At 53.8% G+C, this 20,976-nt stretch overlaps 9 protein-coding genes across 9 annotated transcripts; 6 read left to right on the top strand and 3 right to left on the bottom strand.

The window, feature by feature from the left end:
- Positions 1-27: 27 nt before the first annotated feature.
- On the bottom strand, positions 28-2,795 carry P153DRAFT_307253 (WD40 repeat-like protein; the record flags this gene model as incomplete). Its single annotated transcript, XM_033664661.1, has 3 exons — positions 28-2,480; positions 2,536-2,563; positions 2,616-2,795. Coding segments are annotated over 3 exons (2,661 nt in total), but the record flags the coding sequence as incomplete, so codon positions are not given.
- Positions 2,796-3,003: 208 nt separating this feature from the next.
- Positions 3,004-4,954, top strand: P153DRAFT_280785 (uncharacterized protein; the record flags this gene model as incomplete). Its single annotated transcript, XM_033663095.1, has 4 exons — positions 3,004-3,039; positions 3,098-3,484; positions 3,537-3,775; positions 3,826-4,954. 4 exons carry the CDS (start codon positions 3,004-3,006, stop codon positions 4,952-4,954), a joined length of 1,791 nt encoding a protein of 596 aa, XP_033528624.1.
- A 1,075-nt stretch (positions 4,955-6,029) lies between these two features.
- P153DRAFT_381418 (uncharacterized protein) lies at positions 6,030-6,612 on the top strand (the record flags this gene model as incomplete). The annotated part of the gene is made up of 2 exons (XM_033670042.1): positions 6,030-6,382; positions 6,438-6,612. The coding sequence occupies 2 exons, from the start codon at positions 6,030-6,032 to the stop codon at positions 6,610-6,612; spliced, it is 528 nt and encodes a 175-aa protein (XP_033528623.1).
- On the top strand, positions 6,282-10,146 carry P153DRAFT_307248 (kinesin-domain-containing protein). The gene is made up of 2 exons (XM_033664660.1): positions 6,282-7,594; positions 7,654-10,146. Exons 1-2 carry the CDS (start codon positions 6,760-6,762, stop codon positions 9,672-9,674), a joined length of 2,856 nt encoding a protein of 951 aa, XP_033528622.1. The 5' UTR covers positions 6,282-6,759; the 3' UTR covers positions 9,675-10,146.
- Positions 10,147-10,940: 794 nt separating this feature from the next.
- P153DRAFT_372683 (uncharacterized protein) lies at positions 10,941-12,875 on the top strand (the record flags this gene model as incomplete). Its single annotated transcript, XM_033669412.1, has 2 exons — positions 10,941-11,809; positions 11,882-12,875. The coding sequence occupies 2 exons, from the start codon at positions 10,941-10,943 to the stop codon at positions 12,873-12,875; spliced, it is 1,863 nt and encodes a 620-aa protein (XP_033528621.1).
- Positions 12,861-14,324, bottom strand: P153DRAFT_363212 (proteasome component PRE4). Its single transcript, XM_033667325.1, has 3 exons — positions 14,193-14,324; positions 13,989-14,136; positions 12,861-13,929 (listed from the first exon to the last, which is right to left on the bottom strand). Exons 1-3 carry the CDS (start codon positions 14,220-14,222, stop codon positions 13,325-13,327), a joined length of 783 nt encoding a protein of 260 aa, XP_033528620.1. The 5' UTR covers positions 14,223-14,324; the 3' UTR covers positions 12,861-13,324.
- Position 14,325: 1 nt separating this feature from the next.
- P153DRAFT_363210 (uncharacterized protein) lies at positions 14,326-15,765 on the top strand. The gene has a single exon (XM_033667324.1). The coding sequence runs from the start codon at positions 14,449-14,451 to the stop codon at positions 15,376-15,378; it is 930 nt and encodes a 309-aa protein (XP_033528619.1). The 5' UTR covers positions 14,326-14,448; the 3' UTR covers positions 15,379-15,765.
- Positions 15,766-15,907: 142 nt separating this feature from the next.
- P153DRAFT_363209 (enolase) lies at positions 15,908-17,821 on the top strand. The gene is made up of 5 exons (XM_033667323.1): positions 15,908-16,232; positions 16,282-16,684; positions 16,732-16,804; positions 16,857-17,599; positions 17,650-17,821. Exons 1-5 carry the CDS (start codon positions 16,188-16,190, stop codon positions 17,700-17,702), a joined length of 1,317 nt encoding a protein of 438 aa, XP_033528618.1. The 5' UTR covers positions 15,908-16,187; the 3' UTR covers positions 17,703-17,821.
- Positions 17,822-18,398: 577 nt separating this feature from the next.
- On the bottom strand, positions 18,399-20,961 carry P153DRAFT_372679 (uncharacterized protein; the record flags this gene model as incomplete). The annotated part of the gene is made up of 2 exons (XM_033669411.1): positions 18,399-20,438; positions 20,494-20,961. 2 exons carry the CDS (start codon positions 20,959-20,961, stop codon positions 18,399-18,401), a joined length of 2,508 nt encoding a protein of 835 aa, XP_033528617.1.
- Between the last annotated feature and the right edge of the window lie 15 nt (positions 20,962-20,976).

Genomic DNA, 20,976 nt, shown 5'->3' with positions numbered 1-20,976 from the left:
ATGCGACGTGCCGTTCGTGATGGCTTGCATCTCGCCTCCCACTTCGTCCATTTCCCGAAGTGTAAAATCCAAAAGATAACTTTCATCCACCAGCTCCTCCACTCTCTTGTAATGCCTCTCCGAGTACGCTTTAATGGCATCGAGCACATCCTTGAGACTGCCCTTTGCCCCGACCTTGCCCGCAGGTCTCAGACTTGCGAGCCTCGATGCAGGATAAGACTTGACGACGGTCCAGAGAATCTTCTGAGCCACAGTAGCGGTTCGGACGTTTGTGTTCCAGTCTCGCAGACGCAAAAGAAGTTTATAGAGCTGCTCATCTGCCAAGTTTCCTAGGACGTCGTCGACGGCATCGAGGCCGGACATGCTCCCCTCGTCTGGTTTCTCCGTCTCAACCACGCTCTTGAACAGTGAGAACAAGCGGCCGGGTTGGTCCATCTGCAGGGCCAGTGTGATGGCCTCGCGGTAGTTCCCAGCATATGCGTAGTTTTGCAGCTTCTGATCTAGCTCCACACGCTCTGTTTCGGCGGTTGTGGCGGCCTCGAGCGTCGCTGTGGTTGTGTCTTCCCAGAAGGTAATGACACTGTCGCCACCACCAGATACCAGGGTGCCTGTCGCAGGATGTGCAATTAGGGCCCAAACACGATCAGTATGGTTGTCGAGTGTCGACATCGTTTCACCGGACACTGAATCCCATACCTTGACGAGTCCATCACCGGCTGCGGAAGCAATTTGTGCCCCACGCTTGTCGCGGGCGTCGACTGGACGGTAGGGCAGCCATGCGAGCTTCAAGACGCTGTTGGAATGGCCTTCGAGGGTGAGCAGGCAGCTGTAGTCTGCTAAACTCCAGATCTTGACTGTCTTGTCTCCGCTACCCGTTGCGATCAAACCCTTGCTGCCGGAATTAGGGGCTTGCGAGCTTTTAGGCGCAAATTTGACGGTCCACACGCCACGGCGATGACCTCTCAATACTCCGATAGCTTCTCCTTCGGTGGCTGAGTAAATTTTGACCGTGCGGTCTTGCGATGCTGAAGCGAATAAGCTGCTGGAAGGATCGATATCGATGGCATTGATGTCCTTGTCGTGGGCTTTCCGGGTGTACTTTGCGCGCAACTTCTGCTTCACTTCTTTTGTGACGTCCCATCGCTTTACAGTCCGATCTTGGGAACCCGTCACGATGAATGCTGGTGGGTGCGATAATGGATCGGTGTATGCTGCTGAAGATTCTTGGGGTATGGTGTGTGGCAGGGCGATTGCTCCCAACGACTCTGCGTGTCCGGTAAGAACAGCAGCGCATGTAAAAGAATCGTTCGCAGGGTCCAGTCGCCAGAGTCGTGCTGTGTTATCTTTAGCACCTGTTACGAGCCAGTGCCCTGACCAGTCCACGTCTAGACAGATGACGATATCTTCGTGGCCTTTCAGCAACCCTACATCTGCGCCAAAATATCTGCCCTGGGTGGCTCCGTCTGTGGGGTCGGACTCATTCAGTGTAACTATCCGAATGTCTTCTGAGTTGGTATTCAGAGCCAAAAGAGACTTGTCTAGTCCGACATAAGCCATGTCGATGACTTCGTCGTGCGTGCCAGACACGCGTCGGAAGATGGAGAGCGGTTCGATAGTCTCGTCAACTAAGGCTTCCACTGACTTGAGGGCGTGGAAATTGAGGACCTGATCGGCGTGTACGGAAACCAGATATGGTAGCGAGGCATGGTGCAGGATGTTGACGATTTCATCAGTCTCGATTCCTGGCTCTTGCTCCTGGGTGAGTTCCTGGCCAGTCGATGCAGACCAGAGTCGTACTCGGCCATTCTCTCCGCCGGAAAATATGATCTTCCCGGCTGCAACGAAGCCTGCGCTCTCGATTCCTTCTAGAGCCGCAAGAGTCCGCTGTGCTTTCCATTTCTGCGAATCCCATAGTATCAACGTCTTGTCCCTGCTTCCTGAAACCAGAACATTCTCCTCGGGCGAATATTGTAACGATCGCACGACGGAGACATGCGAATCCAAGACTGCAGCGACGGGCTTCTTCTTGTTGTGCAGGTTCCAGATGCGGATCTTGCCATCCTCGGCGCCAGACGCCAGTCGGAACTCGAGCCTGCCATCTTGCTGAGCTTCCTCATCTTCTTCTGGCTGTGATTTGGTGCGTTTCCATTTCTTGTTGTTCTCTGATGCATCGTCCCTGTCCGCAACCTCAACCTGGAAGAAATGTAGAGCTGACACAACCCCACCATGTCCGTGGAAATTGTGTGTCGTGTAGCCGTCGCGAATGTCCCACACCTTGACAACGCCATCTGCGCCGCCAGTTGCTACGAGCGTGCCTGTCCGGTCTACCGCCAACGTAACCACGGGCGAAGTGTGCGGTCGCAATGTTCGGAGGAGCTCAAGCTGGAGCATCTCATCGTCGGTGTCGGAAGGGAGAAGCGATAATATGCGCATGGAAAGCGATCGCGAGCAAATGATCAGGTGGGAGGCAGAAGGCGTTACTGTTGGACTCAAATCAGCATGAAGAAGCAGTCGCAAGACGTGTAGTTGACCTACGAGCCAAAGCTGTGATTGCCTCGCCATCCTATGAACTGTCAGCATGCTCTAGGCAGTCGTGAAGAAGAACATGGACGTACGCTTTGTACCCTGCCCAGCTCCTTGCCATTGGAAAGATCTGTGAGCAGCACGTCTTCTCCCAGAGACGCGGCCAGTATGCGGCCATCTTCACTAAGAGCTAGACTCCCACCCGAATAGATGGGCTGCAGAGTGCGATTGACTTCGTAGGTAGTCTTGACTGCTGCCCTTTGCGCCGCCATTGTGCTGTAGGTTCAATCTCGAAGCTGCGCCTTGTTCGAGGCTCTGGTAGGTGTTCTGGAAAATTTCTTATCGATAAGGCGCGCTAGCATGGTGGGAAGGCGCGTCAGACCTCGAGCTGCACGCGACAACTGTCGAGCTCAGCATGGGCTTGTCATGCTCCAACTGCCCCTCTGACGTCGGTGAGAGTCGCAGAACACAATCGTTTCCATGGGCCGCCAAGCCTACCTGGACAAGATCGCGTTTGTGCGTCGACTGCTGAAGATCATCCACACGCAGCATACCTGGCTGACAGCAATGCCAGGGACGATCAGCCTTCGAGCCCACTCAAGTCGCTACGCAGTCTACTGAATATGTCCAGCTTGAATCGTCACAGTCGGAAATTCCCCGAGCATATCTCGAGTCCAACGTGAACAACTACATCCAGTTGTACGATGAACGCGGCAATCCCGTGAATCCCCGCAGCCACGACTATGGAAAGAGGCTCAGGAAAGCCCAGAATGATGTGCTCGCCTCGGTTGGAGTGGTTGAATGGCGACGACTGCCCACTCCTGGACCGCCGGGCTCTTACGAGGAGCGCTTGGAGGGGCTGGAGGCCGAGGACACAGCGGGCAATGCATTTGCCCTGATCTCTACACTGGCCGAGAACGTCTGCACATGGTGGATGGGTGCGGTACGATACAGAATACTGGTACGCTTCGTCCGCTGTCGCCAGTCACCAAAGCTCAGCTCATGGTGTATAGACGTTTCGTATCCAAGATGCTCTTCCATTCGCACGCATCGTTGCCTCTGAGTTCGCCGTCTCAGGCCATTCCATCATCTACACGGGCTTCGCTTCTCGTATATTCTCTACCATGTGCATACAAACCTTCGTGTATATCACTCACGTTCACCGACCCATCGACCGACTGCTTCTTGCAACACGAGCAAGCTCGAAAACACGTCGACTGTTTCGACGGACGCGGAGCACTCTGAAGTTTGGGTTAGTCCGCTATCAACCGTGAACTGTGCAACCACTAACTCTGCTCCAAGTGTTCGTCCAGTCCTCGAACTTCTGTTCTATCCTTTCTCATACCATGCCTGCTTGCAACGTCTCGGCATCATTTCAGCGCTGCCACTACTACCGCACTGGAAGTCGCTCATTCCGTTTTCAAACGAGTCTCCGCTGTTACCTCTCTCCTTACACTACAATGCATCTGCCTCTGCCATGGACTTCCTGAAGGCAGTGCTAACTTCTCCCGCCGTTCTCGTTTGCGCAGACCATTTTTACGAACGCTGGATACACGCGGCCATTTATGACGCTGTCGAGATCTCCGTCATCCGTCCTGATAACGCGGACGTAGAAAGTCCGGAAACTCCCAGGAAAGATCGGACAACAGCCATTCTAGGGTTGCGAAGACAGTCGCCACTCTTCATACGGGATGCGATCAACAGGTTGCTTGTAGCAATTGGTTGGGGCCAGTCGATTGAAACACTGCAAAAGCCCAGCGTGGGTGAGGGACAGACTATAGATGTCGGTGGCACTCAGATCACAAACATGTCACGACTAGAGCTTCCGGTCGCTCATACCGAAGACCAGAATATAGTGGAACCTCGCAGCGACGTTGTATCAATCCCAATCGAGACGATAGTCGAATTGATACGCCCGACCACACCGCCAACCCCGGCATTCGAGTACGACCAGGATGAAAATGACCCCAGGATCAGGATAACCTCTCGCGAAGGCATAGTTGAGATGGAGGTCAGGTTGCCTCCACGCGTACTTTCAAGCCATACCGAAGTCGTTCCTGCGCAGAGCGTCGGTTCTCGGGTGATGGGAACAAACCCTCATCATCGTGTTACCCAGCTTTCCACTGAACCTTCTCAGATGATTGGTGCGATTGTCAAGTCACAGATCGTCGGGCTCGCAGTGCTGCCCCTGAAGCTAGTCGTCCTCCGGCTGATTGCCTCACACTACTATGCCCGTCGAGGAGGTCCGGTTCGAACCGTAATGCCGTTGTCTGGGTTTAGCGACTTGAGCTGGCGAACGGTTGGCACGCACGCTTCTCGCATAGCACTCTGCGGAGCCTTGGAGTTAAGCATCGACCTCACATTGTGGGGACTCCAGTATTTCGCCGTGACCAACGTCGGCAAGAATTTCTTTGGATGGGGTACGCTTTGAAAGCTCGCAACTGAATGCCATGATGTTTATTCTGACCGATCATTGCTTTTGTCACTGGCCCCAGGAAGACCACTGTATGACGTGTTGTGATGCGTTACCTACACCAGTCTGCTTAGTCTCGTTATCAATGGCATGGGGTATCGATACAGGGTGCTTTTATAGTAGTGACATGTATCATCGAGATGGTTTGTCTTGGACATCGAAGCTACTCCGGATCATGCGCCCGAGTTGCAGATCTTACGGCGTGTTCCGGATCTTCATGTCGTACTATGATGGCGCAATGAAATATACAATGGAGAGACTCGAGTTGGGAGATGACATGTAGTACAATTCGCACAGGCCATGTCTACATATCAGTGTCCTACCGTTTGAGGTAACAACCATTCCCCGCATCTACAGACTATCACTTTCTTGTAAGCAACTTCAGCAGACACAGAAGCACGCCCTTCTGTAACGCTAAACGCAAAGCATGGCTTATGCTTCCAAGAGCAACGTGAACAAGAAGAACAAGAAGCCTCTCCTGACTGTAGCTCTACACAAAACACTATATACCAGGGGCGTGGCGACGCATTGATGCTATAAACAATACGTGATCTTCACAAGGCTGGACGTGACGAGATGCACAGTGATTGGCATCCAAGCCTGGCCCCGCACCATCCAACCCCCATTCGTGGTAGTTTGGTGACTCGGGAGATTACCCAAAGGGGCGTGTAGGCCAACGGCCCGCCACTTCTCAGAAGTCGTCGCGAGGTGAGGGGCCAGCAGATGTAATGTGACGTGTGAGGATCAGCTCCCGCAGGAGTTGGAAGGCGGCTGGAATCTGCGATCATCTGGCATTGTCGTGAAGTTTGGAGCGGGGAGGAGCGCTGACCAGTGGTTGCATGGCGAGTCAGCCGGACTGGGTGATGAACTGCTCGTGCTGCTCGTGTCGCTGCAGGGTGGAGGTGGATAGCACACGGGCCTGCAGCTCTGGTGCGCAACTGTGCCTCTGAGGCTGGTCGCACCCGATTTAATTACTTGGGCTCACCAATTGGGTTGGTGAGTTGAGTCTATCGCCAGTCAACAGTGCCGCAAAATGCGCGCCCCTATCCCCCTGCCTACCGCAGGAAAGAGGCATGCTCCGACTGCTGCTGCTGCGGCTATTGCTACTGCTGTGCCTGCCCATGTCCATCATCTACGCTCTTTTAGAGTGCAAGCTGGTCCTTCGATTCTCCTTCTCCACAGAACTGGCGTCTATCCTCGGGCGGTCCCTGCGCCGAGTCCCCCTGCAACAGCGAGAGGCTTGCTGGGTAGTATCGCCGACAGGCACGCTTCTTGCCGACAACTACGCTCCTTTGGTCCCCGCGAAGCTTTCGATTCCCGTCCTAAGGACCCTGAGGGCCTCACCATATTACCATCCTCGCAATACTCCAGACCACAGTCGCGACTGTAGTGACATTCGACGCCTTGTATTGTCGCGTTCTGTGCCTTGCTCGAGCTCCAGACCGAGGGATCCTAGTTCAGCTGCATTCGTCCGCCTCCAGCCCACAACGCGCTTGCTGCCGCAGCTTGTCTCCCGTCGACGCAGCAAACGCGGCTGCACGAAAACGTCACTGGACCGCCCGTCCGCCAACAATTTCCCACGCAACAGCGGCGCTGCCATCGACCTCGAGTGGTGAAGAGGTCTGGGGGAGCGACGGATGTGTGCGCGGTGGACGTAGGGCTCCAGTAAAAAAAAGCAAGGTGCAGGCTGCATCCGCGCATCCCAGCACCTCTCCATAGCTGCGAGAGCCATCTGCAGGCGTCTACTGGACGAGCCAAACAAGATGTCGGGCAACACGCTCCCGCGCCCGTCCAGGCCATCCATCGCGCCCCCGTCTGGGCCGCTGCCTTCGCTGCCGGTAGCAAAAACGCGAAATTCTACCGCTGGCCCTGCATCACGCGTCCCTTCCAGTTCCTTCCTTCCTAGTGCCGCAGCCTCCAACCGCGCCGTCTCCTCCTCGCCAGCTTACCGGCCGAGCCCCAAACACAACACTTCGCCCTCTGTCCCTACGCTAGCCAACGTCTCCCCTGCCGGCTCGCTCCCTGTTGGGAAGTCGCTACGGAAGACCGTCAGCATCGGGGCATTCCCGCAGCCGCCCAGACATATGGCGAGATCAAACCCTGCCAGCCCGCTCTCGACGAGCTCGACACCCAGCGGCGAGACAGTCAACCAGCGCATGTCGAGCGCGCCCAAGGTGTCGCTACACTCCCGGGACAGCAGCCTCAAGAAACCGAGAACGTCCAACATCGGTGGAGCGCGGGGTTTGCTCCCAAAATCACCATTGGCGCCTACCAGTTTCCTCAATGGCAGCGTGGATTCTGTGGCTGTCGACACCAGCCACCTGAGCTTACCTTCACCTCCACAGAGCCGGAACTCTTCGCCGCAAGGATCATACGCAACGAGCGCGACGACCTTCGAGGACATAGATGACGAGTCGAGGGGGCGGTCAGAGACCAAGAACTCGAGCTCGAAAGATGGCAAAGGCAACGTCATCGTCAGCGTGCGAGTACGGCCAGATGTTGGGGCCAAGGACAGCAAGCAAGAGATGGAGTGGGGAGTTGACAACAAACGCGCACTTGTCTCATATAGAGGCCGAGAAGGCGGAGACTACGTCTATGGTAGAGTGGCACAAAGTGAAACAGGGAAAAGAATGCAACGCTGACTCGTATCTATTCAGACAACGTATTTGACACACAAGACAACAACGCCCGCGTATACGATGCTGCCGCCAAGCGACTGGTTCGACGGGTCATGGAGGGCTATCACGGCACCGTGTTTGCCTACGGGATGACAGGAACCGGCAAGACATTTTCCATGCAAGGAACAGCGACGAACCCAGGTGTCATTCCATTGGCCATTACCGACATTTTTTCCTACATCCGCGAGACACCTTACCGAGAATTCCTGCTGAGAGTCAGCTACCTCGAAATCTACAACGAAAAGATAAACGACCTGTTGGCGGGGCCTGTGATGAGTGCCAATGGCCAGCCCGGACAGCAGGAAGAGATCAAGCTACGTGAGGATAGCAAACGCGGGGTTTATGCGACGCCACTGAAAGAAGAAATCGTGCAAAGTCCCACCCAGCTCCTCAGAGTCATCGCTAGGGGTGACAATGCTAGACGAGTTGCTGGAACCCAGTTCAATGCGCACAGCTCGCGCAGTCATGCGGTTGTGCAGATTGTCGTCGAGAGCAGAGAACGCGCCCCTGGACCTGTTGGCGATACCAACCACAACAAGCGGTCCGCCGTCGTTCCTGGAGGCGTTCGAGTGTCCACGCTCAGTTTGATTGACTTGGCAGGCTCCGAAAAAGCAGCCGACGAGAAAGTGCGACGGACTGAAGGTGCCCATATCAACAAGAGCTTGCTCACGCTGGGCACTGTAATTGGTCGATTGGCTAGTGACAAGGAGAAAGCAGAGAAGAACAAGGGCAAGGGCGACACACACTTGCCGTACAGAGATAGTAAGCTCACTCGACTTCTGCAGCCCGCTCTCTCCGGAAATTCTCTGGTCAGTATTCTTTGCACAATCCAAATCGGGGCCAGCGGTAGCACTGCTGCAGCATCCAACCATACAGGCGAGACACTCAACACCTTGAAATTTGCGTCTCGAGCCAAGAACAACATTGTTAGCCATGCCAAGAAAGCAGACGAGTCCATGGGCACTGGCGGAGATGCAGGGAGCCGGGCGCTACTGGACCGCTATCGATTGGAAATTCAAGAGCTGAAGAAACAACTCGAAGGAGGCAAGGCCAAGGAAACGAAAGAAGAATATGGAGATGAGCTGCAACGAGACAGAGAGGAAGAAAGAGCGCGTGAACTTGAAGACAGGCAACGGCATCACGAGCAGATACTCGAGATGCAGTTGGCTCGCACGGCATTGAAAGAGCGCATCGAGCATCTCAATAGGCTGATTTTAAGCTCGAAGTCTCTCGGTGTCAACAACAGCCCGTCATTTTCTTCGTTGAGCTTCCACCGCGGCTCTGTCTTCAGCAACACGGGCGACATGCGACCGAGTTCCATACGTTCATGCGCAAGCCATGCCACACTTGAAGTACCACGGACGAGTCATTCGCATCACTCCTCCGCTCCTCATGGCCTTGACGGATCCGAAGAAGACGATTCAGTAGGAGAGAACGGCGACGGCAGTGCGAGTCAGGGTGCACAGATACATGCACTACAAGCAGATCTTGCCGACAGGAATCGGTACATCACCACATTAGAGAAACGTCTGTTACAAGCACGGAGATCGAGCCACTCCCGCGTCTCAATGTCGATCAGAGATAAGCTTGGGAGTAGCGAGGATGGTGGCTTGCTTGCAACCATTGCAGAAAGAGATGCAGAGATCAGCAGTCTGCGAGCACAACTCGAAGATAAAGAGCGAATGATCGCAGCGCTTACGTCAGCCCGGAAGAAGAACGAGAACGCACACGATGTCGGGAGCGATGGATCGCCGGGCAGCAGGCGAACTTCGATGTACCGGCGCAGCAATAGCGAGGGGAGCAGCATAAGAGCCAGTGGCGTGAGTCTTGTCGCCAAAGGTCCAACATCACCTACCAGTCCGAAACCGTTCTTACCACCGCCTTCCAACAACACTGGGAAGAACATCGAGGAGATGACTAGAATGCTTGACGAGATGATTACAGGAAGAGTTGACAGGGCTCGACGGAGCAGTCTCATGCCCGTCTCGGAGGGTCGATAGTATCGAAAAGGAGATATGGTGTAGCGCGAAGCATCTCGCTTCCATGAATACGACCCGGAACGGCAACGGACACTACGTAATGAGGATGAGATGTCGGCCGTACTTTCTTGTTATCTTAATTTCTCATATTTTCGCGCGGTTGGGAGCGCAGGCGTTTTCCACAATATTGTGGGTTAGGGAACCGGGCACGGGACACTTTCGTGTTGTTGCTTTCGTGTTGCCCTTGGTTCTTACTATTTTTGCCGCTCTCTTTTATCGCTACGCATTGGGAGGCTTCTTCCTGCCGAGGGATTTTCGATTTGATACCCCGTTTCTTTTTTGCTGCTTTGCTGGATGCAATGCGAGATGCAAGGTTTCGTGGTCAGTGTTAGGCCATTGCGCCGTAATGGCTGGTATTTAGTATGCCTCATGCTCATGGTACTCGATTGACGTCATTACCTGGAACGCTGTGGGAGAATGAAATATGTTCTCTGTCCACGTCTCTCGTATTGCGTGGCCCAATATATGTGAGGTGAGATTCGAGCAAATGACCCATGGGAGCTGGCGCCCGTTGAGCCTCGGGATGTCAGACTTGTAGCGCCGGAGACGGACTCTACACTAGTTTCTGGACACGGGCCCCTCCAAGGCCCCACTTTGTTACAGACGGCCGTGTTTCAGGTCTTGACACGACGACGTCCGAGATGGCCATTTGCAGGACGCCCCGCACATGACGGTAATGAATGAACTCATCTCTCTTGCGCTCCTTCCCGGACGTCGCAAGCTTTGCTCCACTGCAACTAGCTAGGTCCATCGTGGTGTGAGATCCTTGACGGTAGATCCGCGAATTTTGATTACCTTTGGCTTCATTCACATACCATTTGGCGCCTTGGATGGAGGATGGCACCTGTTTTGTGAGGGTTTTGTGAAACTTGTTGCGCTTTGGGACGGGACTTTTGCCGCAAGGTAATCCCTTTGCCGCCTCATATCTTGACGAGGGAAGTCGAAGGATTGTGGTTCTTTTCCTTCCTTCTCTGCTTTCTTGGGAATATTGTGGATTTGATTCATTTTCTTCGTCCCTCTCTATCTCTTCTTCTCCTTTGACGGGCACGCTTGACGCTGGCCTTGTCCCCTCATTTTTGATTGCTCAACAACCTGCAGGGCCAGGCGACTTTCAGTATCTTCCGGGTTTCTTGCTGCAACTGCTCGTCATCACGCTGCAGCTGACAGACTTACTTGGATATATCTATCCCGATAGCGAGGATAAGTCCTGAATTCGTAGCATTCGACATGCTCAATCAAGCTACTCAGAAATTCTCCAAGATGCATGCTAGACGGAATCCAAATCTGTCTATACAGACTCCGCCTTCGTATTCATACCTTGAACCTCCTCCACACTCGGCGACTTCTGGTGCGCTTCTGTCTCCAACATCTGCGTCTCGCCGTGGCCTGTTGTCGAGCCAGTCTCCGTTGACGCCAAGCCTTCCGTCCTTGATTCCACGCCATGGAAGAAAACAATGGCAACCAAACTACTCGAGACTGGTCAAGCGGATACTCATCGGCTGCTGTGGTGTAGTCTTCTTGCTATGGCTTGTCCTCCGCCAGATGTACGACAACGAGCAACAAACACCCAGATATGGGGAAGACGGAGAGGAATGGGAGATGGTTGGAGGCAGTCAACTACCACAAGAGCCCGCTGCTCTCGCACTGCAAGACGCAAATGGGAAGATGAGGTGGACTGTGTCTATTCCGGAGAACTATGACTTCCCACTTAGGCCAGCGCAATACCGCGAAATATGCCATCAGTCATTCGAGCTGTCTAAGGAATTCCGTCAAGACGCTCAGACTACAGCTAACTTTGCGAAACGCATGCTCAACTACTACCAAAAAGATCAGTATTATCTTGATGTTCAGGAGGCTGAGGAACAAGGATTGCTGCCGACGTCGAAGGTGACAGGGAAACGGCCCAAGGGATTCGTCGAGGATGAGGCTATTGCTGATGGGCTATCTACGACGGGGCTGAAGGTCTGTGACAAGACGTTGACTTATGTCATGGAGACGGAGGACGCAGGCTTCGGTAACACGTTGATGCGATTATGGATGTCGTACGGCTTGGCTCAAACCGAGGGCAGGACTTTCTTCATCGACGATACCAGATGGTATGTCACAATTCCAAACTTCTCATCCAAACCAATCACGCATGAGAGAGATCATTCACTGACTATCGTTAGGCCATACGGCAAGTACTTGTCATACTTCATCCCACCTCCTACAGCAGGATGTCTTCCCCCTCCCAAATCGCACATGGTCCCATGCCCACACACGGCCCGCCACATTGTAATTTCAGGAGCGACGGTGAAATCGCACTTCGGCCACGCCTTCACAGAAGAATGGGAAGACGCAACCAAAATGCGAGTCCAACGCCAACACAAGATCTTCGCGCTCCTACGCACCGGCTACGAAGCCCTCTTCAAGCTCCGCCCCAACGACGCAAAATACGTACTAAACCGCGCTCTCGACGTCTACGGCGCCGTTAAGCAAGAAGGCGGGATAAGCATCGGCATGCACGTGCGCCACGGCGACAAGCACCCCATGGAGTACCAGTACCAAAAGGACTACATCCCGCTCGCGCGCTACCTCGACACAGCGCGCGATCTATACATCGACCTTGTAGAAGGCGGGCTGAAAGCAGCAAAGAAACGCACCGGCAACTCGCCGCAACAGCAAGACGACACACCCGCCCTCTTCGCGCGCCACACCACTTCCAAGCTCGTCCTCGCCTCCGACGACCCCGCCGTCTACGAATCCCCCGAACTAGGCCCCAACTCACTCCGCGCCCAAGACCACATCGTGCTGGCGACAAAAGCCGCCCTCGAAGCCGCGCACGGCAAGAAGAATCCCTGGATCGACGAGATTACAGGCTGGGAGGGCGGGTTCTACAGGGACGTGTTTTTCAGCCTGGGCCAGCCCGTCGGCAACGCGGATGATGCGCTGAAACTCGATGCGGATAACGTGCCGGATCAGGCGATGAAGCTGAGGGAATTGGTTGGGAGGGTTTATCTGCTTGATCTGGCGGTGCTGGGGAAGGCTGATACGTTGGTTTGCACGGTTAGTAGTGTGGGGTGTAGGTTGTTGGCTGTTATGATGGGGTGGGAGGGCGCGGTTAAGCAAGGCAGGTGGAGGAATATTGATGGGGATTTTGATTGGAGGGGGATTATGTGGTAGGGGTTCGTGGGGGGTGGGCGGAATATATTGGTCCCTTGGGTGGAGGACTTTTCGTTCGTTCATTCGTTGTGTTGCAAGTTCAGTCCCTGTGCTTTTCGTGGTGGTGGGGGTGGCTGCTTTCGATGGCGTTTTGCTGCTCGGAGATGGACGTCTAAGACTTGCCAGAACGCGTTCTGCCTCTCATTATCTCCAATCGAACACGAATGTAGATTCGTATCACGCGTTCTATGAAATATGGCAAATTGTGTGGAGCGACGAACACGTGAGACAACTGGGTAGAAGAGAAGTCACATCTCTAGATTCGAGTACTGTGTACTGGCCTCGATAAGGAGTTAGGTCATCATACCGTCAAGTGGTACGTTCATTCATAGCTATCGTTCAGTTCTTTGACTTTCAAGATGCCAGTCAACTTGATCTGTTCGTCATTTCTCTTCCATATTGTCCGAACTTTACGCAGTCTGCGTGCCGTATCCTCTAATCCTCTCTGCAAAGGCCCAGCTCTGGTTCTCCAGTTTCACATTCTCGTTCAACTCAACGCCCTCCTTCGTAATGACCGCGATCGAGTACTGGTCCATACTCCTGGCGTCCCTGTAGAAGAGAACCTTCATGCACTCCTTGACTTTCTCTACCGCCTGCTCCTTCGTGACGTTCTGCACTGACGCCTCGTCTGGCAATATTGTCCGCATAATGGGCTGTGCAAGATGTGCTCCGAAGCCCGTAGCAATCGATGGCGAGGAGAAGGTGGTACCGAGGAGATCTGCACTTGCCAGGAAAGGCTTCCCCTCACCATCCATACCAGCGATGAGAAGGTGGTTCCACAGCGGGTCGAACTTGGATCGGCGGCTGTACATGACTTTGGCGAGGTATGTGTGGAGGTTCTTTGCGTTGAGGGAGACGTCGGAGGACGAGTAGTTCTCGCGGATATCGAGGGAGTTGAGCAGACGGTCGAGGTACTGCATGTCTGAGACGTCGCCGCCGAAGCCCACGACCACCTCGTCGTTGAACTTCCGCAGGCGCTTGACGTCGGTGAAACGGGCAAGAGAGCCATACGAGGCTGCAACAACACGTCAGATCAAGTCATGTGTTGGCCATGGAATGTGTTGAATGCCATACCCAGGTTGTCTGCTGCAATGACCACGCCATCCTTGAACTTCGCCGCTAGTACTGAGGTACCGGTCACGACGGGGCTCTGCGTGTGCTGGTTGGGGCCATTAGCCTGGAAGTGGGAGTGGTCGTAGGCGCCGTAAACATCGTCTCTGGGCTATACAAGGTCAGGTCAGTGATGGCGTTGCTTGCGATGTACACTGCGCGTCTTACACGACCCCACGCTTGCGGAAGGTGGTTCATGGTGATTCTTGGGAGATTTTGTTTAGTGGAGTAGAGCAGAGAGAGACCGTGAGTTGTTTGGAGGCGTTGGAATTGAAAGCGGCGTTTGGGGTAGAGGTGTGGTTGCGGTTCAGGCAGCTTGTGGTTGCGAAGCTGTGGCTCGAGTGCCAAGACACGCCCAAGCTCCCTCCCAAACCATTCAGCGCGGTCATCGCAGAGCTCTCCGCAGAGAACAACTGCACGCAAGATGCTCGGAATCAACTACGAAAGCAGCGACGAGGAAGACGCGGTTCCAGTGGCGAAGCCTGAGGTGAGGCGCGCAAATGTGTTCCAAGGGGCTATGATAGCTACTAATATCGAGATGACCAACATTCCCAAAGCAGCTGCGACCACGCAAAAACCCTCACCTAACCAACCTCTGCCCAAAGAATCCCAGACACTCGCGGGACCAGTAAATGGGCCGTCTCAGGGCCCGGCCGCGCAGTCGTCCCCGGCCGACAATGCGCCCACCAGCGATGTCACGCCAGGCTCACCGTATACAACAAATCGAGCCATGATTCAGAACCTTACCCTTCCAACCGCGCCCAACTTTGATATACCGCCGTCTCCACCTGGATCACCACCACAACAGGCTACAAAGAAGTTTGCGCAGTTCCTCGAGCTGAAAAAGAAAGGGCAGCACTTCAACCAGCGACTGCAGAGCTCGTCTGTGTTGCGGGATCCAGGCCACTTGCGCAAGTTGATGGACTTTGCAGGTATCAGCGAAGAGGATCAATACGCGTCCACACTACCAGAGGAAGTCGCGGTGCCGACCGTGTTTCCAGAGTGGGCGTATGCAGAGGAACTGAAAGCTTCACAGAGGCAGATCTTCAAGGCGAGGGAACAGCAGAAGTCGAAAGCGCCGAGGGCATCGGTTGACTTTGTTGGGGCGACAAAGTCCGGCTCGTCGAGTGGGACAGGTATGCCCGCGGGAAAGGCGCTGCGACAGAGTGCTGCTGAGAGAGTGATGGAGGGTACGGACGGGGACCAGTCTACTCGATCTTCTGCACAGAGTGCTGGTAAGCGGAAGGAGCTGGAGCACAGGGGAAAGGATGATGCGACTTCAAGGAGCAGATGGAAAAGCAGATCGAGATCACCGAAGAGGAGGCGATCTCAGTCGAGAGACAGGAAAAGATGACGATGATGGCGTGTAAGATAGACTGGACATTTCACAATGGAGGATAGATGGGCAAAGATCAGATGCCTCGCAAACCTCGCCTGGCACCTTTGAAGAAACTCAGTAGACGGAGTTTGAGAATGCAGGTGCGTACGTGTTGTCGCGACTGATCCTACCGATTTCTGACCGAATGACTTTACGTGCCTATCTGCCTAGTTTGTCAGCTCCTCAACACAATGTGTTGAGCACGAAGTCTGGGCCTAGCTTCCGTGAATTTGCCCGTCCTGTCTGTGTCTGTGTGGTGTCAAAGGCTGTGAAGAATGGAGCATGGATGGATATATCACTCGATTTCAATATTTTCAACAAGTCAATACCCACAGTCACTCCACTCTGAGGCTTTTGCAATGCCTTTGTCGCATATCAGACCACGCTCAGCTGCAGGTGCGCGCGCGCGTCATTTGGCGGGGCACTGAGGCGCGACTGCCCCTCAGTGCTCAACTACTTATAAACTCTGTCGCTGCTCCATGGTAGCTTTGTTTAACCCCCACTCCAACAAACAATCTCCCACCTGGTAAGTCAGAGCCTTTTCAAATCCCATCCGCGGCCGAATCTTGCTGTCGCGCCTCGCCGACGCCTGTGGGAGGTCCCACAGAGCTCAGACGATTGAGAGCTGGGCGCCATGTCAAGCGTTTCTTCCTTCTCCGCTGCATCATAGGGCTGAGCTGTGCCTATTTATGCTTCTTCGCCCGCTCACAGCTCTCCGATTCCGCAATTGATTTTTTCGAGTGAAGCTTTTACTGATAGCATTCACTTACAGTACCACCAACATCATGCCTATCACAAAGATTCACGCCCGCTCCGTCTACGACTCTCGTGTAAGTATGGCCGTGTGATGCTGCTAGTTTCAGCACTCACCATCTCCAGGGTAACCCCACCGTCGAGGTCGACATCGTCACTGAGACCGGTCTGCACCGCGCCATTGTCCCCTCAGGTGCCTCGACTGGCTCGCACGAGGCTTGCGAACTCCGCGATGGAGACAAGACCAAGTGGGGTGGTAAGGGTGTCTCCAAGGCTGTCGCCAACGTCAACGACACCATTGCCCCTGCTCTCATCAAGGAGGGCCTCGATGTGAAGGACCAGTCCGCCGTCGACGCTTTCTTGAACAAGCTTGATGGCACTAAGAACAAGGAGAAGCTCGGTGCCAACGCCATCCTTGGTGTCTCCATGGCCATCGCAAAGGCCGCAGCTGCCGAGAAGGGCGTTCCCCTCTACGCTCACATCTCTGACTTGGCTGGCACCAAGAAGCCTTACGTCCTTCCCGTTCCCTGTAAGAAAACTTCCTCCACTTCCACTCGATCGTCGCTGACAACCCAGTCCAAAACGTCCTCAACGGTGGCTCGCACGCCGGTGGCCGCCTTGCTTTCCAGGAATTCATGATCGTCCCTTCGTAAGCCAACCCTCCAACCTGACGTGCCCGAGACCTGGCTAACTGTCAACAGCCAAGCTCCCACTTTCACCGAGGCTATGCGCCAGGGTTCTGAAGTCTACCAGAAGCTCAAGACCCTTGCCAAGAAGAAGTACGGACAGTCTGCCGGAAACGTCGGTGACGAGGGTGGTGTCGCTCCCGATATTCAGTCCCCCGAGGAGGCCCTTGATCTCATCACTGAGGCTATCGAAGCGGCCGGCTACACTGGCCAGGTCAAGATCGCCATGGATGTTGCATCCAGCGAATTCTACAAGACCGAGGAGAAGAAGTACGACCTGGACTTCAAGAACCCCGACAGCGACAAGAGCAAGTGGCTCACCTACGAGCAGCTCGCTGAGCTGTACAAGTCCCTGGCTCAGAAGTACCCCATTGTCAGCATCGAGGACCCCTTCGCTGAGGACGACTGGGAGGCCTGGTCGTACTTCTACAAGACCTCCGACTTCCAGATTGTCGGTGATGACTTGACCGTCACAAACCCAGAGTTCATCAAGAAGGCCATTGAGCTGAAGTCTTGCAACGCTCTTCTGCTCAAGGTTAACCAGATCGGCACCATCACTGAGGCCATTCAGGCTGCCAAGGATGCTTACGGTGCCGGATGGGGCGTCATGGTCTCTCACCGCTCCGGTGAGACTGAGGATGTCACCATCGCAGACATCGTCGTTGGTCTGCGTGCCGGACAGATCAAGACTGGTGCGCCAGCCCGATCTGAGCGTCTCGCCAAGCTCAACCAAATTCTCCGCATTGAGGAGGAGCTCGGTAAGTTCATCACGTTGACGCACATAACTATATGCTTACTTTTATTACAGGTGACAACGCCATCTACGCTGGTGACAACTACAGGACCGCTGTCAACTTGTAAGCAGTCGTTGGTATGGAGTGATGAAGCTAGGAAAAGCACGAACATGAAAGTAGTGCGATGAGTGATGATTCGATAATGAACGAATATGTATAAGAAATACACGAGAACGATCGATACCCCATCAACGCTTTGCCTGTGATATGTCTCCACCGCTGTCACCGTGCTTGATGTAACTCACTTTCCTCTACGCAGTCTACCAGCGACTCTCAACAGCCTTGTTGGTTCGAAGATATGTTTGAGACTCGGTCGAAGAAGCACAAATGTAATCGCCCTGATACCCAGGACATACCTAGGTCTTCACCTGATTCCTCAATCACCCGTCGACCCCGGCTCCTCCGCACGCCGACCTCACACGATTAACATGGATGAAAAATGCCACAATTTTCATCCCGATGTTGACGAGTGGAACGATTGCCACATGCAACCCAACCGCCCCACACAAGTGAATTTGATAGCGTGACCAGAAAGAGAGATATCATTCACCAACTTCCATGGACACAAACAGACATGAACGCGAAGCTGACTCTCGATTGTTCCCGCTGAACTAGGTGGTAGGTATCATAAAACATAGACAAAAGCAAACAACACATCATCGCACCATACATGGGACAGACTTGAGAGAAAAACCCCGACAAAAGATGCGGTGAATATACCGCTCGCTCAAACGCCACAAAAAAGTACGCCGGGTCACAAATTTTACCGCTGGTACTCGGGCAACGCCTCGCTTTTCCTCCTATCGTCTGGTGATATGCGTGCACGCCTTCCAGGCATACCGTCCACTAGCCCTTCGTCATCTTCGTCAAGAATCGGCGCGGAGGGGACTTGTATGCGCTGCGCAGGTGCGCGAGAAGACTCGCCTTCATCGTCGTGGTCGTCTGGTGGGGCGCTGGCCTCCATCTTCAGGCGTCGCCGCTGGAGCTCCTGTTTATCGTCTGTCGGCTGGACATGCAGGGATGGGGAGGAGAAGTATTCCGGGGCAGCCGAGGGGGATTGTGGAGGCAAGGGAGGGAGAGGCTTCGATGCACTGGTCGTACGAGATAATTGGGGTTGAGATGGGCGGGGGTAGTCATTTATGGTAGTCGAGGAATTCGTGGTTGTTGTTCTCAACTCGTCGTCGGTTGCGCGTTGCCGTGTTGACGGAACGGTTGTCATGTAGGGGGACGACGCGGGAGAAGTTGTGGAACGGAAGGGCGGAGGTGGATGGGCGAGTGCTGAGGATGAGGACTCTGGTGGGAAGTACGGTGGATTTGGGTCGTCGTCTTCTGGTAGTAACGGAGCAGAGGCGGGTACATCGTGTCGAACTCCAACAGATGGCGATGATGGTCCAGCGGTTTCTGGAGGTTGGGAGGGTAATAAACTTGCTTCTGCACGCCGTAAGTGCTCCTTCTCCGACAGGCCTTGCTCTCCACCTGCAGGGCCTGATGGAGCATTGTAGGCAGTGGCCGCTCTTGATTCGTTGTGATCGTATCCAGGGATGTCATAGTATGCAGGGTCGTAGTCATAATCATAGTACTGGCCGTTTTCATCGTATCCATAATAATCCTGATCGTATCCTTCAGGTTCATGAACGTTGCTTGGTTCCTCTGCAATCGGCTTTTGCGCTTGTTTCTTTTTCCCGTTCCGATCGCTGTCTTTGGTACCGATGATGACTTCGAACAGACTGGATATTACTCCCTTCTCGCGTCGGATCTGATCCGTATCAACAAAATTTCCTCCCCATGTGGAGAACATATTGTTCGCAGTGTCGTCCCGAGCCGTGCCCGAAGCGCCAACAGGCCCAGACGATACGTTGACGATTCCTGCGTTTGTGATCATTCGATCAAGGCCTACAAGCTTACCTTGAATGTCTATAACAACCTCGATGTAGTAGTTGAATGATATCATCGCGCCAGGAACGTTCGATATTGTAGGAAAGGCCTCGTCTGGCACTCGTACCGAACACTTAACCTCCGCAGTAAGCGTCCGTGGATCGATGAAGAGCGGCGCAAACGATTGGCAGAGATCTTTCCGAAATAGATGACTTGACCCAGCTGAAGACAGAGACAAGCCACCGAGGCCTGTCCTTGACTTTGGGTAGTAATCTTCCGACTTTACCTTATCATTCTTGCCGTTGGATGCAACAGGCAACGCTGGATGCATGTCCACCCTTGCCTGTCGGTAAAGTGTGACGATGATGCCTTTTAAACTTCTTATGTGCTTGGTGTGGTCAACTTTGATCCTGACTGTTACTTGGTCGCCTCTCAGAAAACCGCCTTTGAGAACATCGATTGTTGCCGTGATTGTTTTTCCTTTCGAGGTTGCTCGGCTGCCATTAGCAACTGACAATCCGTCGTTGGTGTTGACCGTGCGAACTCCATATTCCGTTCCAGACGCATTGCTGCTACTCATTTGGCTTTCGAAGCTCACATCACTGGGTGATGGACTCCGAGGACCCCTGTTTTCTTCTGAAGGTGCATCGGCCCTTGATACAGGCCTATTTTGCGAGGCCTCGGTACCATTGGACGTCTGAGGCGGTTCATTCGGTACAGCCGTAGTCGGTCGTTTGCGACTTGACTTTGCTCGACTTCGTTTTGAAATTGGTTCCAAAGAGATAACTCGTTGTTTCGGTTCTGGTATGGGAGCAATATCAACCGTGTCCGTAAATTGAACTTTCGAGTCGCAAGATGATGTAGGCGAAATGGCAGTAGGGCGGGTCAGTGTAGCTGTCAACATGTATGCGACCGTGCCGCGTTCGAACTGGATTCAACGATCAGCGAAAGAGAAACAGCGATCAGATCGTTGCGCGACTTACGTCGATGCTGCTGGGTAAACCTTTCGAGGGAAACTCCAGCTCAAAATTGAAATGATATACGCCCTCAGACAACCGACCCTCCCCACATAACACTACTTCATCTTCAAAGAGTGACGCAAAACCGTTGCCAAAGTAGCTGCCTGATCTCTTACCCTCGCCAGATCCAACGGTTGCGCTGTAGGTTTTGTATCCATCTCCGGGAGCATTTGGATTCTTGAACACTTGTGCATATCCATGCAGAGACACAACAAGATGGGTTATCCTAAGCGGCTTAACGACTTTGATTACAACTGTCCCACTTATTATGTCTCCCGGGGTATACTGGCGATGTGGGTCATCAGACTGGATGTGGAAATCGGTGAAGTTGCGCGATTTGGAGGACAAGGGCGACTTGAGTCTGGACAGAAACGACTTCTTCAACCGCGGAGGGGGCGGAATAACGGAATCGCGTGGCTGACTGGAAGTCATGCTATATGTGCCGCA

The sequence above is a fragment of the Dothidotthia symphoricarpi genome (genome assembly GCF_010015815.1).
Source record: "Dothidotthia symphoricarpi CBS 119687 unplaced genomic scaffold P153scaffold_2, whole genome shotgun sequence".
NCBI classification, from domain to species: domain Eukaryota; kingdom Fungi; phylum Ascomycota; class Dothideomycetes; order Pleosporales; family Dothidotthiaceae; genus Dothidotthia; species Dothidotthia symphoricarpi.
Note: the sequence above shows the minus strand (reverse complement) of the source record. Positions and strands in the feature narration are given on the sequence as shown.

Bases quoted from the DNA above. Each gene is read 5' to 3' on its own strand.
- P153DRAFT_363212 (XM_033667325.1), bottom strand. From the start codon at position 14,222: ATGAACCACCTTCCGCAAGCGTGGGGTCGT. The intron at 14,137-14,192 runs GTAAGACGCGCA...GACCTTGTATAG, and splicing joins TTCCGCAAGCGTGGGGTCGT to CCCAGAGACGATGTTTACGG. The intron at 13,930-13,988 runs GTATGGCATTCA...GTGTTGTTGCAG, and splicing joins CATTGCAGCAGACAACCTGG to CCTCGTATGGCTCTCTTGCC.
- P153DRAFT_363209 (XM_033667323.1), top strand. From the start codon at position 16,188: ATGCCTATCACAAAGATTCACGCCCGCTCCGTCTACGACTCTCGT. The intron at 16,685-16,731 runs GTAAGAAAACTT...CTGACAACCCAG, and splicing joins TTACGTCCTTCCCGTTCCCT to TCCAAAACGTCCTCAACGGT. The intron at 17,600-17,649 runs GTAAGTTCATCA...CTTTTATTACAG, and splicing joins CCGCATTGAGGAGGAGCTCG to GTGACAACGCCATCTACGCT.
- P153DRAFT_363210 (XM_033667324.1), top strand. From the start codon at position 14,449: ATGCTCGGAATCAACTACGAAAGCAGCGACGAGGAAGACGCGGTTCCA.
- P153DRAFT_307248 (XM_033664660.1), top strand. From the start codon at position 6,760: ATGTCGGGCAACACGCTCCCGCGCCCGTCCAGGCCATCCATCGCGCCC. The intron at 7,595-7,653 runs GTAGAGTGGCAC...GTATCTATTCAG, and splicing joins AGGCGGAGACTACGTCTATG to ACAACGTATTTGACACACAA.